At 43.3% G+C, this 19815-nt stretch overlaps 1 protein-coding gene across 1 annotated transcript in view; it reads left to right on the plus strand.

Moving 5' to 3' along the window:
* Positions 1–689: 689 nt before the first annotated feature.
* LOC146854032 (snaclec coagulation factor IX/factor X-binding protein subunit A-like) overlaps positions 690–19815 on the plus strand; it is a 78881-nt gene continuing 59755 nt past the window's right edge. The window contains exon 1 of the mRNA XM_085650481.1: positions 690–839. Coding sequence (XP_085506607.1) covers positions 702–839 — 138 coding nt within the window. The 5' untranslated portion in view covers positions 690–701. The remainder of the gene's footprint in view (positions 840–19815) is intronic.

Here is a 19815-nt window from a genome sequence, read left to right on the forward strand (position 1 = left end):
CATTTTTTTATAGCACACTCAGTCTGTGATCTGCATGGTACACGTTCTTTGCAACAGGCACATTAACCATTTGCACTACCTTAGGAAGAGTCAAAACTGCCTCTAGACAAAATTCTGATCTCTCACCAGTAGGAACATTAATCACCAGAGTTATCTTGACCTTTTTATTATTGCCTGAAAACTGCTGGATGCACAAGGAAGTTCCATGCTTTTAAACCAATAATTATTTTTAAACAAGGTGCCCCGCACCAAAGTGAGCACCAGATGCGACTGCACCGGTCATAACATGTCAATGGAATTTCAGTAACTTATATGGCACAACTGCTCACCAAGCTACAACGTAGAAACAAAAACAGCTTATTATTAATCACATAGGTGAAACCTAATTCATTTACCAATGCTTGTTTGTAATGCTTGGAGGAAGACTTGGGAGATGGCAAAATGTTGCTTTGGTTTTTAACAGATTGAATTAAATATGAATTGTTTATATATTTGAAGTGTGGATGAATGCTGATTCTGTGTATTTAAATGGTTAGACTACAACAATTATTCAGATTTAAGGGAAAGGTTTGGGTGGGTATTTTATATTTTTCTATTATTGGATGAAAATATTCAATGTTGTAGAGTGTTTTCTATGACATAATACCTTCCCTCTCTGCTTTGTCTTTTGAATATTATTAGGTAACTGTCAGAATTCGTCTATGCCGACACCAGTTTCAGAAATAAATACCATGGAAACCTGTCTCTGTGCTCGAGGCTTATGTGATCCCGGATGGGTGCAGTATGAGGATGCTTGCTACAAGCGAATCAATGATATAGTGTCTTGGCCGGAAGCAGAGGTAAGAGTTCAATTCATGCTCTAATTAATACAAAGCACTTACTTACTAAGGTTTTAAAAGGGTTCTTGCACGACACAATATTCACCATGAATTTACTAAGCATGATTAAGGCCTGCAGACGTCGTGCTAAATTACCTAAAGGGGCAAACATTAGTAGAAAATGGGCCACAAACTGTTGAGGATATATGATCAGTGCTCATCACATCTCCATTTTCTTTACATAATGCCATGTAAGCTATTACATTGTGCTGTGCCCTTACACACAAGTTGACACAGGTAGCCAGGTGGAGTTTGTAGACTTCTTTATTGGTTCCAGGTAAATATGTACATCAGTCCTTATTCATGGTACCAGCCATCTCTCCAGCCCCACCAGGCGCAGCCTCCCTGCTGCTCAGCCCATCTCCAACTGTCACCACTCATCCACACAGACACCCAGGCATTCCATTCATCACAGTCACACCAACATTCCGTTACCATCTCTCACTCTGGCTGAGCAGCCAGGAGGCAGCTAAGCTGGATTACATACAATGACACTTAAGAGGATTTAACATTATCCACTTCCTTTTGAAAGAAAAATGAAAGTATGAGCAAACATAGGAATAACTATAAACATGAAAATATACAGAAGAAGAAAAAAGTTCTAACTCAGGAAAGCAAAGCTAAATACCACTTCACAAGAGTAGGAACACTGCGTGAACTGAAGGAAGGAAAAATATTGACAAGCAAGATTAAATCAAAAGCAAGCAATATCCCCATCCTTCCCAATAAACACATTCAAAAAGTAGAGAAGGGTGGACCACACCCCAGGACAAACACCCAAGGCCAAAAACAGGCAACAAGGGTGAAACCAACACAAAAAATACACGTGTATCACCAGGTGAACAACAGAGAAGATACACACAGTGAGGTGCAGGGCGACTTACACACAACAACACCTGAAGCGCAGGGCGACTTACATAGAGCAACATGTGAGGCGCAGGGCGACTTACAAACAAGACACAAAACGTGAGGCGCAGGGCGACTTACACACAACATGAAAAGACATGCAGCGTAATGCGACTTACAGACACATCAGACCCAAAGAACAGACCAAACGTGCAGCGCAAGATGACATACATACAAAGTGAAAATGGAGCTAACACCCATAAGCACACACACTATGTGGGGATGTATCCTTGTACTGTACAACATTTAAATGGGGCCAAAACCCATAACCCAACCCTGTTTAAGGGTTAACATCATGAACATATGTATATGGGAACTAACCCATGTACCTACCCCCATGTAGATGTCACTTAATGTAAAAGGTAAAGAAATGGGCCTAGTACCAAAACCCATCCCTCATGTTAAGGAGTAAACTGTGGCTACCACACACTGAAATACATGGGCCACCCATCTCTAAAGCATAAACTGTGGTATCACCAAACACGAAAACGTTCCATCAATCATGCAAAAACAATTCCAATTGTACGTTTATAAACTGTGACCCATGCCGGTGAGCGACTTCTCACCCGATTACCACTAGGCAATAAATACCCTTGCGTAAGGGAACCTTTGAAAGCAACTGTAGAAACCCATGTTGCGTAAAAGATGACTAGCTGTAACGGCATTAAAATTAAAGTAGGACAGGCAAAGACATTTTCACTGACCATTGTTAATAGCCTAACTGTAACCACTATTTGACCCCTTGAGAACAATGTCCCACAGATATGCTGAAACACACTGTTATAAAATGTACATTTTCTTTAAGAAAATTCAAATGCCAAAACTGGTAATCAAAACATTTTCTTCTAAGAATAAAAATAACCACACTGTAGCAAGGTAAGAGGATGACCAATAAAGTGGTAACTCTCTTTGCAAGCACAGAAACCATGTGCGCATATGAAAACTACAAATGATGAATGCTCAGATCAAATTAATTTAACTGCAGAAGAAGATAAAAAAAAAGTTGTGTACCCATTTTTAGACTTACAACTCACATCTCGTAGAAACTTGACACATATATCAATCAAGTACAGAAATGGATAATTAACAATGTAGAAGGCATGGTGCCAGTCACACATTTTAAGAAATGTGCCTTTTGTTCATAAATCAGACCAGAGCAGCAGAATACTGTGAACAAGAGAAAATCCCTATTGAATTAGACTCATTTAAAGGTACTTGCGGTCACATTTCGATCTCCAACATCGATAAGTCCAGTTCACCAATATACGATTGCTGCTTGCTCCCACACTTGCATCATGCTCTGATTGCTCACAAGAGATTTAAAAAAAAAAGAAGAAAATGCTTAACCAAACGTGGTTGGCTGCATTATGAAAGGAAACACGCTTAATATGCATGTACACCACAGGTGGTTGGCAAAAGCAACCAGGAACCACGATCCAAATCTGTGTATACTGCAGCATAGAATCCCAAAATGGCTGCACGTATGTGATGCTGAGCCAGATGGCTCATGGTACGTACGTGCATGCAGGCATCCAGAAGCAGGAATCCACTGCGAACAGCCAGGACGTCAGAGGGGCACCGTGGTGACATTGCAGGACAATCAGATGCAGGTAAGACTGTGCGCACTGTCCCTTTAATGCTGAGTGAGTACGCGCTATGGAGAGCTCGTGCCACAGTTTTTAAACCTCAGCATGGCGGTTTACTAACGCCCACTGTCATGAAGTCTCAGCTGACATACCAAATAATAGATAAAAGCTGCCTCACCTCCCTTGGCCCCCATAGACAGCATATGAGCCCTTGCCTCCGCATCCAACAGCACCACTTGTAAATAAGTGCCAAGTATTATCTCAGCACATGTTTTGTTACTCCCTCTTACACCAAGAAATGACAGGCACAAAAGAATTCTCCATCTGTGCAGCCACTCCTCACAGATTGTAGTGATTTCTCAATCCAGGGCAGTCGTAATGTAAATGAAACAGCACAGCATAAGTATCCATTCAGTTGACTTTAGAGAACTTATGGTGCCAATTTCATCAGGTCAATACACTCATTGTAGACCTCAGGAAAACAAAGTTGCTGGATCACCAACATGTGGCAGTGGTGTACCTTACACCACCTACTCACTAATCCTTATTGTAAGTCCAATGGAGCATGCCCAGGCTGGGCAATGGTGATTGGGGCCGTCCGTTGACAAGGACACTGGTGAGGCTGGCTTGCCTGTTGCTCCAAACAAGATGCTTGATTTCTTCTGTCTTGGTTCTCTTGTTTCTTGTAGGCTCTTGGTTTCTGAACCAAATGTAGACAGCTATTAAATCTTTATAGATGCTTGAGTCCAGGTCCGGTCTTCACCAAAATATGTTGTGCCCTTACACACAGGTTGACACAGGTAGCCAGGTGGAGTTTGTAGACTTCTTTATTAGTTCCAGGTAAATATGTACATCAGTCCTTATTCACGTTACCAGCCATCTCTCCAGCCCCACCAGGCACAGCCTCCCTGCTGCTCAGCCCATCTCCAACTGTCACCACTCATCCACAGAGACACCCAGGCATCCCACGCATCACAGTCACACCGACATTCCGTTACCATCTCTCACTCTAGTTGAGCTGCTAGGAGACAGCTAGGATGGATTACATACAATGTCACTTAAGAGGATATAACACACGGCTATACTTATTCATTAATCATGATGACAGTGTATCTATGTTCTATCTGTATCCCGCAAATGATATTAGTGATGTCCACCACTGCCATTAAAATGGTAGGATTTATGAGATCAATTCAACATGTCCAGTGTATAGGTTTAGTTACTGTACATGTTCTCATGTTACTGTTCACACTACACATCAGGATGACAATACCACCTTCAGTAAACAGGCATTTGCAAAGACAATAGCTTTTCGCTTATTACAGAGTGCATCTTGAGTCAATATTAAGATCAGGAGTGGCCCATCCTTAAGAGCTGGAGGATCACAACGCCCAAACTGTTGGCCGACAGGAAGAGTGTCTGTCAGGCAGGACAAATTTTAGCTTGATAAATACTCTTCATGATCAGTTCAGGCAGCCAGGCGCTAGACATGCTCTAAATGCGCAGTCACCTAAGAAATGTTGCCAGGCTGAAGATATCACAGCTCTGTGGCTGTGACCTCTTCAGCCTGACAAAGTGCTGGGAGGGCCTCCCCTCCTGTCAAGAGAGAGCCTTACTAATTGGCTCGTACTTGGGCACTTCGGTTTTAAGCCCTGAATTGGCCAAAGTGAGCATCTATCATTGACACATTGTCACAAAGTAGTGTGGGGTCAGCAAGTCCCACTGAGCCTATCCCACTCTGTGACGAGGTAGGGGGTGAGGACAGCCAATGAGAGGCGACGGCAGTAGCAATCCTATAGGAATGTCCAGGCAGAGATCTTTGCTGCAACTGGTAAGTTACTTTCATTTTAATATTTAATGTGTGTGTGCATGTGTGTATGTATGAATGTATGTGCATTTGTGAATGTGTGGTGTGTGCATGTGAGCTTGTGAATGGTGGGTGTATGAGTGCACGCTTGTGAATTCATGGAGATCTTAGTGTGAATGTAGATGGGTGCATGTTTGTCCTTCCTGCAGCTTGAAATACCGGGCATCAGTGTATCAGATCGCATGCACCATGTTACTGTTCCGTGCACATGTACATTAATTTATCTACTTATTGCCTCATGCTTGCATTCACCAATTTACTCATGCGCAATAAAACATGCACACACACTTCCAAAAGCAAATGGAACGCAAATTAATTTTATAAAAGTAGGAAAAAGAAAATTAAGAAGTCAGTGGCCATCTTTCAATGGCCAAGGACTTGGAGAAAATCAACAATAGATGCCTCACTAAATACCTCAATGACCATCAACTCCTTAACACCGCACAATCTGGTTTCAGACCCAACCAGATCATGGAAATTACCATCATCGCCACCCTGAATGGCATCCACATGACTCTGGATGGAGGTGACACGGCAGCACTCATCCTACTGGACTTCTCCACAGCATTTGACACAGTCTCCCAACCCATCCTTACCCATTGCATATATGGCATTAGAATCCAAGGACATGCACTCAGATGTATCTGCTTCTTCCTGATTGAAAGGACCCTGTCATTAGGCCTAGCATAGTAAACCTGGGATGCTTGTGACCTCATCTGCCGGGTTCCACGAAGATCCTTACTGAGCCCCTTCAACACACACAGGAACCCTCTAGAGGGCATCACCTTCTCTCACAACATCAATGTCCTCTCCTATGCCAATGACACGCAACTCATTCTGTCCCTAATGGACAAGATGCCAGTACCCAGACTGAAATCGCCCACTGGATGGAGACCAATTGTCTGAAGCTGAACACTAACAAGACTGAAATCATGATCTTTAGGAACAGCACTCCACTGTGGGCCTCTGCTAGCTGACCTAGGACCGACACCCACTTTCACCACTCATGCCAAAAACATTAGGATCATCATCAACAGCAAACTCAACATGACCGTCTAAGTCAACTCCATCACCAGCTCATGCTTCCATGCCCTGGGATGCTGCAGATGAATTTGAAATGACTTCCAATCAGTACCTGGAAAAAGTTCACACATGCAAGCTGGCCTGCGGGAACACTCTATGCAGGAAACAACTAAAAACTCACTTGAAGGCTGCACACCATTAGGAATTCATACGCCAGAATCAAACGCAACCTCCCACGCCACAGTCACATCACATCACATCTGAAGCAGCTCCACTAGCTCCTTACACTCAGCTGAGCACAATTCAAACTCCTCACTTTCCAGGCACTAGATGACATTGGCATACCTCAACAATTGCTTCTGCTTTGACAAAACTTCCTGACATGTCCACTTGCCCAGACTCTTACTTGCAGACATCCCACACATACTGAAAAACAATTCTCACAATTGATCCTCTTCTTACACTGCTTTTAAAACAAGGAATTACATTTTGCTACACATAAGACCACGCTCCTCACTTCTTGAATTCTTTAAGAAGCTGAAGACCTGGATTTTCAACTAGTTCCACTAGGCTCTAGGCTGGGCTACATTTTATTTAGTCGGATTTGTGTTGCGCATAGCTGCCCCAGCAACGGGACGTCCCAGCGACACCAAAGACCGAGGCCATGAGCCTAGGAGGAGACTTAAAATTAAACAGAGAAGAGCCAGGTCTTTATGGCAAGGTGGTTCTGGATGGCTCTGATGGAAAAAGGGAGCAAATTCCAGAGTCTCGCAGCAAGACTACCAAAAGAGCGGCCACCAGCTCTAGCTTTCAGAACTCGAGGAATGCTGACCAATGCTTGGTCAGCAGATCTAAGGGAACGCCGCGGCACATAGAACTCTAGCAAATTAGCCAGCCCTAGAGGTGCCTGTAAGGTCAAAATCCTATGCGACACACAAAGCGACTTGAACTGAATGCGCTTTTCCACAGGCAACCAGTGAAGTTTGGGAAGCACATGGGTAACCAAGCAAGATTTCTGAAGTGCCACCAAGATGCGAGCCACTGCATTCTGTATTCTCTGCAGATGCTTGATGCTGGACTTATTGGCGCACAAATAGAGGGAATTGCCATAGTCCAGCCTAGAGAGAATAGTCGCCTGGACAATGGTCTGACGCACCTTGGGAGGAAAGAAACCCAACAGAGGTTTCAAACCTCGCAAAAGCCCAAAACAAACCCCTGCCACAGCCTTTGACTGAATGTCGAATATCAGGCCACTGTCAAACCACACACCCAAGTTCTTCACAGGCTCCTTAGGCATGGGGGCGGGTTTAAGACGATCCGGCAAACACTGCTCGGACCACACCTCCCGATCCTTCCTGAACAAAAGGACCTCCGACTTACTGGCGTTCAACTGCAAGCAGTTTGCTGCCATCCAGTCCGCAACCACTAAAAGGTCCTCTTTAAACTTGTCCAGATTGGCGCTACATTTCTGAGAGAAGGCGATCACCAATTGGGTGTCGTCGGCATATGACACCAGTGACAATCCCCTACCTTTGGCTACCGAAGCCAGGGGATGGACATAGATGTTGAACAATAAGGGGCTCAAAATTGAGCCCTGCGGCACCCCCTGTTGCAAAGCAAACTCCTGCGAGTGAAAGGGTGGCACGGAGACCTGAAACAACCTCCCCTCCAGAAAGGACCGGAGCCAATACAAGGCCACACCCCTGATACTGATCTCCTGAAGGCGCTTTAAAAGTATCATGTGAGAGACGGTATCGAACGTGGCACTTAAGTCCAAAAGGACTAAGGCCGCAGAATCACCGATATCCAGACTCCCCCGGATCACTTCCGTCACTGCCAGCAGGGCAGACTCGGTACTGTGACGCACTCGGAAGCCGTTCTGTGACCGGTCCAGGATGGCATTCTGCTCGATAAACTCAGAAAGAGTGGAATTCACATGAGATTCCACCAGCTTCGCCAGAAAAGGCAGCTGGGAAATGGGGCGATAGTTGCCCAGATCGGCAGGATCCAAGGAAGGTTTCTTTAGCAGTGGAATAACTATGGCGTGTTTCCACGCCCCGGGTATGAATGCTAAAGACAATGAGAGGTTTACCAGATCAATGTTAATATCAAAAAACAACTAGAAGGTGACGGACTTAAATGGTAGCACTTCACTTTTTGTAATGCTGCTGCCTTATCTGGCTGTTAGTGCACAATAGCTCTGGCACCCTTCACCTAATGGAGCCTCAGAAAGAAAACTGACAATTTATTAACAACAAATAGAGGTGCACTGAACATAGAATAGAGAGTCCAAGATATTTCTCTTTTTCTTTGTTTAGCTTTTATTTCATAGCTTGATGAATACAAAAAGACAGCCAACGCGTTTCGTTCCTTTACAGACAATTCTAACGGAACTTCTTCAGGGCTCAAACTGACAGCAGGTCAGATTCCAACTGTTATAACTGATCAGGTGAATAGAAATGAAAGACTGCGAGTTCCACTTAATATGTAGGAAACCCAAGATGTCTCAGTCGGTAGCAGTAGGTGTAGAATTATATGAAGAGTCAATCAATCGAAAGGTGAAAAGATGACCAAATATAAAGAAGGCTTTCAGATTTGTGATAGAATCTGTGAAGTATCTTCAAGAATTTATGTATAGAAGTCCTAATTTGCATTGGTCGGTGCTCATTTTAATTCCAGAGTGATATCAATCAGTCGCCTTGATAAGCGAATCCTGCTCTTACTCCAATTAACCAGATCAATGTTCACAGGAAAGATAAGATCATGAAACTGTCGAAAAAGGGCAGGTGTCAAAGGGTCAGCCGGCGAGCCCGATTTGATTTTCGAACAAAGGGACTCAAATTCCATGGGGGAAAGGAGAGAAAAATATGACAGAGTATTCCCCACCGAGAGACTGTAGGCAGTCCAAGACAAATCTTCTCTACTTTGTTCACAAAGTGCCTCGCCAGCTCATTACACTGATGGTGCGAGGCAATCGGGGAGACCCCAGAGGAGCCCACGCTCTTCATGCCCTTAAGCAGAGAGAAGATCGTTTTGGCAGAGTTCGAACTAACTGAAATTTTATCGGCCACGTACTCCGCTCGAGCTCTCTGGATAAGTTTGTGGTACTTCTTGAGGGCCGCTCTGTATTTACTTTTTGCAGCCACATCATAAGTCTCCAGGCACGCTCAAGCTGTTTTTTGCTGTAGTTAGCGAGTCATTAAACCAAGGGTTAGATGGCCCACGGTTCTTCCCCCCCAATTTGGCTGGGATACAATTATCCAGAAATAGCGTCAGCCACTCATGAAAGCGCGAGTTAGCCAGCTCCACATCCAATGGCAACTGAGGCCTGTGGCTGGATAGGGAAGTAGAAAAACAACCGATGTCCAGTTTATGTCAGGGACGTTTTAAGACTGGAACAGGACGATTCGGGTCCGTCTTTCCCTGCAGCCGCAATGAAGATGGGACCAAAAAATGGTCTGTCCAGTCCTGCTCGGGGTCAGGATATCCTCCCGGGTGATAGTGCTCGCTACAAATCTGTATAACATAACATTGTATATAATGTATAATTGTTTCAAAGTTACAACATTGATGCCACATTTAGAAGCATGTGTTGGCCCTCTTGAAGCATTAGAAAAATATACACTATGCATAATACAATTCGAAGTAGCCCCTGTAAGAAATTGGGTTAATGTTTCAGGGGGGTTAAACCCTACTGAAGAATCAACCACAATCCTTTTCAGGGTGAAGCCGCAAGTACATACTAAATTAACCTGTGCTTAACCCTCTGGTAGCTTCGCACAATAGCAGTCAGGCTTAACTTATGGGCAATGTGTAATGTATTTGCGCAGCACTTAAAACAGTAATGAAGTGAAACAGAAGAAAAATCCCACACCAACTTAGAAATATAGAGAAGAATTTTACAGATAAAGTAAGACCAAAATGACAAATACCCAATCAGAAGAACCATAGATATTCACTTTGAAGTGAAAATAGCGTCCAAATCACAAAGTGCCAACTGTGGTTATCTGGTCATGAAGTATGTTAAATCCTGGTTGGAGACCATTGTAAGATCTGGCGTCGAGGATGCGCCACGCAGTGGTGTTTTGAGGAGCTGCGGAGTTAGATGAAGAGTCCAGTATTGAGGAGGCATTGTGCAGTGAGAGTTCCAAGGCACTGCGGGCTGTTATGCGAAGTCATGCATCAATGAGAGATGGTTTAGATGAGGTGTGGAGGTCCAACATCCGGGATGCATTGTGCAGTGGTTCAAATGCGGGTCTACGAGGTAATGCATCATGCTGCTTCGGTTTTGCTGGGACCAGTGCTGGGCTGACAGAGCACTTTCAGCCCCTTCTCCAAGGATCCAGAACTAGGGTGGCCCCACTTGGGGGGTAAGACTTACAGCAGGCAGTCTTCAGGTGTAGAGTTCAAGCTGGTTGAAGCCTTTTCTCTCCCAGAGGCTCTAATCAGGAGGCCAGCTAACTAGCCCTTGAAGTCACTCTGGTGGTCAAAATATATCCTAAGTGAACGAGTTTCACATGCTTCTTTTTCACTGATGTTGCTCCGGCCAATTTCTTTCATCTGAGAGTGTGAACAAGCACATCTTTCCAAACCTCTTTGTTGTGTGGTCGCCGAAGACAGTAGTGGTAAAGCAGCATTTTAAAAGTTGTCCAATTTCATTCATATATCACAAAATAATTGGGATCAAAGTGTAAAAGTCCGCACCAGTCCTAACATCCCTATAGTTTAAACATAAAACAAGGTGCAAAGAGCCTGGGGCACAATCCCCTAGGTCCCAATATAGAGAAGCCAGAAGAGAACTAACTGGTTCCACCAGTACCATACAACAAAATAGCTCAGCGCACTTGTAAATATTAGATATGGACAATCCACAAAAAATGTGTCTATAATACAATTGTTTTCCCAAAAAGGAGTCGATATTTTCTGTTGATATTGAAATTCATCCTTTATTCACATATTTTTTGCAACCGCCAACGCATTTCGTCCACAATCGGACTTCTTCAGGGCTACAAAAGTACATAAAAAGACACTATTTACAAAATTGAATTTACAAACAATTAAAAATTATAAAAACCATATCGCTTTTTTCAAAGCAAGATATCAACATTACTTAGTTAGTAGTTATTAAACTGGGAAAACTCATATCATGTAAAAGGTGTACAAAGAATCCCAATACCATGTTTCATTATTTGAGAAGAGGAGGAGCAATCCTATATAAACATAACTTCTAGATTTTGTCATCATATTTAATTCTCATTCTTCCATATAGTTACAAAAAAAGGGTCAATCCAAAGCTTTAAGTGTGTTACTTCATCTTTGACCATACCCTAAAATATATACACATACCTCACAGTATAGACTTTGTCTGTTTTTCAAATATCCATTTCCATCATATTTGACCAATTAATTTGAGGTTGAGTATATCCAGACACTGTACATTTATAGTTTCCAGAGAAGGCCCAATTAAAAGTATATCCTAAAAGAGAATGTATAAATAGGTAATATATCATAGACCACTACTAGCCAAGATCAATTTGTTGCATTGTGGCGTCGCTGTGCCTATCTGTGGGATTGATCTGAGTTTCATCTTCGTGCATTTGTCTGCCGGCTACGTGCCACATACCTGTGACCTATCAATAAGTAACCTCAGGCCTAGGTCGCAGAGCCCGCCCGATCAGGTATTCTGAATCGGGGTGATGGAGAGGTCATAATGGGTGAGGTAAAAAAAAGTGACGCAGTTTTGTTCGTATATAGGAATGTATCACTGTGCACATTGATATCAACTCAAAGCCCATCTTTAATCAGCACCAACTCTTTGTTTAAAACGACCAGAGTCAGAGTGGCCTAAACTTAGCTACTTACCCCAATTGCAAGTTATCCCTCACAGAGCTACCAATCAGGTATTTTAAGATTAGGGTACCTAAGACAAAAGAAAGACAAGCTTTTTAAATGCTCATTAAAATACACAAGGTCCCTAGTCAAGAACAGACACAAACTCGCTCTCCGTGCTGACACCTATAAGACAGACATTGTTTTTATTACAGAAACCTTGGCGAATGAAGTGTCAGGCCCAGACCTGATAGAAGCCATACCCTCAGGATACAAAATGGTGCATGTTGACAGGAAATAGAAAATAGAGGATGGGGGCTAGCCATTATTATTAGAGACTCAATGGCTATAAAGTATACTCCAGGCTCGAATGTCGCAAATTGCGAAAACATCTTCTTTCAAATGGAATTAACTAAAAATGACTTGTTAAATGGAACACCATTGTATCGCTCCCCAGGGCAAAGAGAAACTTTTCTTTCTAATATAAGCACCTTAATAGAGCACAGTGTCACTAGTTCTGATTATCTCGTACTGGGAGACTTCAATTTCCACCTAGAAAACGGCAAGGATAGTGACACCATCCAGTTGGTAGAACTCATGGAGACTCTAGATCTTGACAAGAGAATTGAAGGCCCCACCCTCTCAGTGGGTCATACACTGTACGGGATTTTTACAAACAATACACTCCCGGCAGTAATAGACATAGGGCTGTGTCTTTTTTCATCAGCCTACCACAATCACTAAAAGTAGCCATGGAGTCATCCTCAGGGACTCAAAATTTCAGACCATGGAGCAAAATAAACACATACGAGCTCGAAAAGACCCTGCTAGATACACTTCCCTTAATAAGTGTAGCTGATGACGATGTTGACACATAGATACACCATCTGGGTTAAAAAGGTCATGGACATTTTAGCACCCGAAAAAGTGCAGAAACACCATAGCAGCACCCCGTCTGAACCCTGGTTCTCCGAGTGCAAATAGGGAGGTCCAAATACAATCCTCTAGATATAGTGACCTACAAAAAAGCCATTGCTAATATAAAATCCTGATTCATAGAGAGAAAACTAAATTCTTCGCTGAAAAAATTCTCCTGGCTGGAAATTCAGCCAAATAACTTTTAGTACGATAACTAAATCATCAAAAATGATAATACAAAATGATGGCACAGCAAATAAAACCTTGTGCGACACTGTTGCCAGTTTCTTACAAAGTAAAGTCACTAAGGTCTTCGATTCCTTCACATTAAATCACAAAGAAGAGTCCACACCTCCTGTGAACAACTCCCCTACAATTCTTGATAGGTTCTCTCCCTTTAACAAAGAGCAGGTTTAGAAACTTATAATGGCATGCAAATCAGAGTCTCCACTAGACCCCTGCCCCCCAAAAATTATACATTTAGCTCTGAGGGTTTTTGAAGAATAACTCACACAAATCTTCAACAAAGTGCTCAGTACAGGACATTTTCCCATTGAATGGAAGGCGGCATCCATCCTGCCCATACTGAAGCAAAGTACTTTTTACCCCCAGGAACCAAGTAGTAATACGCCCATCTCCAGACTCCCTTTCCCAGCCAAACTACTTGAAACATCATTAAATAATGAACTGATGGCCTGCATCAACAGTAACAATTTGCTGGACCCCCCCCCCCCCCCCAATACAGTTTTGGAAAGGCTCATAGCACGGAAACCGCCTTGCTTGCCACCTCTGAAGAACTCAGATGGACCATGGATAAAGGTAATCAAGCCACCCTGATCTTACTTGATCTCTCGGCAACCTTTGACACTGGAAAAAGAGGTGTGGCTCTGATATACTAAAAAACTTTCTAATGAACAGAAGAAACCGTGTAGCCTTGGGCAATTTTACGTCAAAACAATTCAGTTTGCCATGTGGGATGCCGCAGTGCTCTTCACTAAGCCACACCCTCTTCAATTTGTATTTCGCCCCCCTGGTTAAACTGATAAAGCCCTTAGGTTTCTCAGTTGTGTCCTACGCCGATGACACCTCAAATTGTGGTGTCAATCTCCAAAGAGCAGGAAGAAGTGGGTCATAGATTCAGCTACTGCATGGTTCAAATCGATCACTGGATGAAAAAAATTGCCTAAAGTTAAACACCCGCAAAACAGAGGTGCTACTATTCCGAAACCACAGATCCTTTTGGTCGCCAATCTGGTGACCCCAGAATATGGGACCCTTACCAAGGCCAGTTCAGAAAGGAAGGAACCTGGGAGTTATCTTTGATGATAAGCTCCACTGTGACCACTAAGTAAAAGTACTCTCTTCTTCTTTGTTTTATACACTAATACTAATAAAGAAAATCTGTCCATATATCCCGAACGAACTTCAAAAAATAGTTGTCACCTCCCTGATCCTGACCATGTGTGACTATGGAAATTGTGAATATGGAAATGCTCTCTTTATTGGTATCCGAAAAAAGTCGGTGCAAAAACTTCAAACACTACAAAACACGGCAGCCTGAATTCTTGCCGGAATTCCCAAACGTAAGTCAGCAGTGCAAACGCTGGTCAATCTGCACTGGTTACCAATAGTAAAACATCTGGAATCTAAGACATTGTGCATAACCTTTAAAGCACTGCATAACTCAGGACCAAGCTATTTTCATGAAACGTTGGCCTGGTACTACCTAGGCAGAAAGCTCAGATCCTCAGACACAATTCTACTATTCCCCCCACCCCCCAGAACAAAGCGCACTGCCTTGGGTGGTAGGAGATATCTACTGAAAGCAGCAACACTCTGGAAAAGCCTACCCATGGCGATAAGGAAATGTTCCAACTTCATGATTTTTCGGAAGCAAATAAAAATGCATCTGTTCACACGCCATTAATCAGTAGCAACTATTCTACCTGCAGCACTGCACTCGTCAGCAGCAGCGCCAAGACGCCTCCGGGAATTCGAGTGCTATACAAAACCAAAAATCAAATCAAATCAAATTAGACGAGGGGAATTGTGTTAGGGCGGCTACTGCTGGAAGGGATACATAGAACCTCTGGATGGAGGCACTAACTGTACACTTGTCTTGTAAGGGGATGTACTCAATATTCTCTATGGACTCTTACCTGCAAGAAAATCTATGAGTCCTGAGTTTCGGCCAACTGGTTTATATTTCAACTTTCAGAGCTCAAACATGACGAGTTGTGACATATTTACTTAGGTCATGTTCCATGCACTCAATCTGCATGCAGTAATAAGACTTAGTAAGGTTCACTACTTGTAGAACTCAGCTTGATATGACTCAAGGTTCACCATTGAAGAATGAGCCCAGATTACAATAAACCAAAGAGTTATTGTTCGTATTCCTTAAACTGGGCTTGGTCACATCAAAGTCTCTCAGCCAAGCTTAAGATTAATGATCACACCCTAGCCACCTTAATTTCAGGTGTATATTGTGGTGTATCAAAGCTTAAGCCAATCACCAAGACACCCGACCATTAGTTTAATGCTATCACCACAAGACGTGGTCCATGCGCAAAAAAAGAAATCAAAGTCTGACAGGCTCCAGTATAGAAGCACTCTTCAACAATAATAATTATCTGCATCAAAGACTAAGGCACTAGGGTAAAGTGCTAACAAAGAGTAACATGAATTGCATTGCTGAAATATGCCTGGTCGTGCTTGCTGGTCTCCGCTTGGATGCAGGGTACTGCCGAAGTCAGGATTCATTTACTGTAAGAGCCCACAATGTGGCAGCCATTGTTTGGAGTCTACGTTGCTAGGGCACCATGACGTAAGCTAAGCGTGCATTTGCAGGTGTTAGACATGGGGGTCTTTATTTGGTAGAAGTATCTATCTTTACTAAAAGGTGTGTTATTAAATTCTGAGTTCAGAGAGCCTAAACACCATTTCTTATTTATTTATTTATTTGAAAAGTTTTATAAAGTGCGAACAAGACCCAGACGGGTATCAGAGTGCAGTACAAAATGAAGAAACAGTACAATACCATAAGGCACCTTAAGAGGAACCTGAAACATAAAAAGTAAATGTGGGTGTTAGGGGAAGATGAGGTAGCACATGATTAAAGAGGTAATAGCCCTACTAGATGGGGCCGTGCAGTTTCAGCAGCTCACTAAGCAAAAGACCGACAAAATATATTCCAAGACATAAAGTAAAAATGATTGTCAAGCATACATTTCATTACACAAAGTAAATATGATTGTCATGCAAGAGAAGGAAGTGTCTAGCAGATGACATAGAGGCTATTGCTGATGAGTTCACCCAAAAGTAGCCATTTGACCTGTTTTTTTAATGAAGCAGTCGATCGGTTGGCTCTGCTCTCCGTTGGAAAAGCATTCCAAATTCTTGGAGCCAGCCCAGAGAAGGTGCGATTGTAAGTTCTTTTTTTGTTGAATTTAGGTGGTTTCAGTAGTAGGGTATTGGAGCTTCTTAAGTTTTGACTAGAACCGTAGAGCTCGAGTTTTTTTTTGCCAGGTAAACGGGGCTATTGAAGTGTATAGCTTTATGTGTCAGACAGGCTATCTTGAAGCGGATGCTTGCTTCAATGGGAAGCCCGTTAAGTTGAATTAAGTCAGGTGTAATATGATCATGCTTTCTGGAGCCTGTGATTAGTCTGGCAGAGGCGTTCAGAGTAGCTCTTAGCAGACCTAACCTAGATTTAGGAAGCCCAACTAGGGTCACCGTAGCCATACTCTACTCGTGTGTTAACTAGGGATTGGACTGCTTACGGATGTCCTGGGAAGGTAGGGAAGGTTTGATTTTCCTAAGGGTGTTGAGCTGATGATTGGCACTCTTAATAGTGGCACTGATGTGACCTTGCATGTATAGGAATTTGTCCAGGGTGACACCCAAAGAACAAGCGGAGTTCACCATGTGAGGGGTGCAGTTGAGTGCTGAGATTTTTTTGATCCAGTTTTGCACACAGGCCGCATGGTTGTGGGGGTAATCAGGAGAAATTCTGTTTTGAGGGTATTTAGTAACAGATGGTTATGTGCTAGCCATTGTTGAGCTCTTTGAAGAACCCCATTAAGAGTTTTAATGTCATCTGGAGAGGAGATTTTCAAAGAAAGTTGAGTGTCATCCGTGTGCATATGGTGCAGAATGTTAGAGGTTCCAAGAAGTGATTGGAGAGCGTGGGCAAGAGTGCAGATCCTTGAGGTACCCCAATAGAGACCGTGGTGCTGGCAGCCAAAGATTGGTTGACTTTGATTATTTGGGTTCGGTTATGCAGGAAAGAAGTGAACCAATTTAAGAAAGGGCCTGATAACCCTATCCTATATTGAAGAAGTGTAATCAAGTTATCATGTTTGATAGTGTCAAAAGCAGAGGACAAGTCCAGAAGAATTAGAAGACCAGGCACATCTTGGTCAAGAGCCCTCAAGGCGTCATCAACAATGTGAGTTAGAGCTGTTTCTGTACTATGACCTGATCTAAAGCCTGACTGGTGTCGGCCTAGGGGCTGAAATTTCTCGCAGAGCTGTGTATGAATGTATTTCTCGAGCAATTTTACCTGAAGACATGATGCTGGTGATCGGCATTAAATTATTGGGATCTGTTAGGTCTGCATTAGGCTTCCTGAGGATGGGTGTGACTTGCCCCATTTTAAGGCAGTTGGGAATCCTCCCCTGTTAGAGAGATTGTTGGATGATCCTGGACCAGAGAAGTAGAATGGCCACGTTGAGGTCTTTGATCAACTTAGCGTGAAGTGGATCACTGAAATGGTTTGATGATTCAAGAGACGCCAAGGAATGTGGCAACTCCTCCATATCCGGGAGCAGGAAGGAATTCCAGCAAGCATTGTTTTTGGGAGTGTACTCTGTGGGGTACAGCGAAGCACACACTGCCGCAGGTACTGCCGAACCCAACAGGCTCATAGACATCAGGTTAGCAGCGGCATATTGAAGCTCCCGATCAATGCTCCTAGCCTTTTGAGAAAAGTTTGCCGAGAAGTCCTCAGGAGGTTTTGATTGCTGGAATAGGATTGGTATATTGATTAGCCTGTTGTTTGATGATATTAAACAGTTTCTTGGGTCAGTTTTTAGCACTGTCTAGCTGAGCCCTGAAGTGTTCTGATTTAGCAATGTGAATGTGTTTGTTATAAGATCTTCTCATCTTCCTTAACTGTTGAGACTAGAGGTGGAGGAGGCAATTCTCCAACGTCTCTCAGAGAGCCTGAGTTTGCGACGTTCATCATTAAGGGCACCATTGAACCAAGGTTTGGATTGTTTGAAAGGAATCCTTTTGAGTTGCTTCGGGCGGCAGTGTCGAGAATATTTGACATGGCATTGATGTAATGATCCGTCAACTCTTCCAAATTATTCATGTTAGTGTGAGGTTACAGCAGATTCTTGCTCAAGTTGGAAAGGTTAGAGATGTTGATGTTGATGTCTCTCAGTTGCTTGTTTTTTGAGCGGTTGACCTTGCCTGAGTAATACCGTTTCCTGAATGTGAAAGGAGATTTGGTGATGATCCGACCAATCACATGGTACAGTTGAATGATGTGATCTCAAGCTATGATAAGGTCAAGGGTAGTCCCCTTGTAGTGGGTGGGTCCGTTGCAGTCCTGCATAGAAATGAGGTCGGAGAAGAAAGCCTTAAAAGAGCAAACTAGTAGATCGTTTGTGTAATTCCAGTAAAGGTTGAAGTCGCCAAGGAAAATTAGGTTAGGGTGGAGGGCCGAACAGACAAAGATGGATTTCATCAATTGTTCAACGAAATGCAAGTTATCCCTATGGGATGATAGATCGAGTGAAGCACACAAACAATCTTGCCCTTGTTCCAAATTTCAGTGACTAGGAGCTCACAGGAGGACATCAGATCCTTATGAGTCTGCTTCAATACTAAGGTAGAACGATGGATGCAGGCAATGCCCCCCCAGATTCAATAGATCTATCGCATCTGATTATGTCATAGTCAGGAGGAATTAAGATGTCGAGTATTGGGGAGGAGGAGTCATTAAGCCACGTCTCCGTAAGAATCAAGAGGTCTAATTCTTGTGAAATGATGAGTTCGGAGATATCCGCTGCGTGTTTCACTGCTGATCTGCAGTTTAGAGGCATTGATTTGATATGAGAGTTTGTGGTTGTTTCCACTAGGTGCGACGTGGCGACCTGAAGTAAGATCTTTATTCATGGATCTAAAGTTATCGCTAGGTTGTCTATCCGGATCAGCTGTGACGGTTTTTGCTGCGATGTAGGAGAAGGATCTCCCGCCTGTTCTGTTTCTGCAGATGCAGGGGACCTCTGGCAGGGCGAGGTCAGCGGAGCGGAGGTTCCTCTTGGGTATGTGGAAGGATACTCTCTCATTGAGGTATTTGGGTCCGATGTTGTTGAAGGATTTGTAGGCATGGGTGAGGAGTTTGAAGGTGACCCTCTTCTCGACGGGGAGCCAGTGGAGGTCTCGTAGGTGTTGCGGGCTGAATCAGAACCGATCAACATGATAGAAGTGGAGGTGGAGGGGATGCCCACCGTAGTAATGGGGAGAGTAATATGTTTTGGCCTGGGAAGTTTAGGGTTGATGCTCAGGATGTTTGGAGGGGAGACAGGAAGGGATATCGCGGAAGGTAGTGCCGTAATGGGTAGATTGGGATGATCTAAATTGGCAGGATTAGGGTTATTAAGTAAATTTTCAGTCAGAGGCTTGAATAAGGATGTTGCCGTTATTGTAGAGAGAGATGGTCAGTTCCGCATTGAGGAAATGAGATGGAGTTATGTTAATACGAAAACCTTGTGGAGTGTTACAAAGAGCTTTGGAA

The sequence above is a fragment of the Triturus cristatus genome, chromosome 4_1 (assembly GCF_964204655.1).
Source record: "Triturus cristatus chromosome 4_1, aTriCri1.1, whole genome shotgun sequence".
Lineage (NCBI taxonomy): Eukaryota > Metazoa > Chordata > Amphibia > Caudata > Salamandridae > Triturus > Triturus cristatus.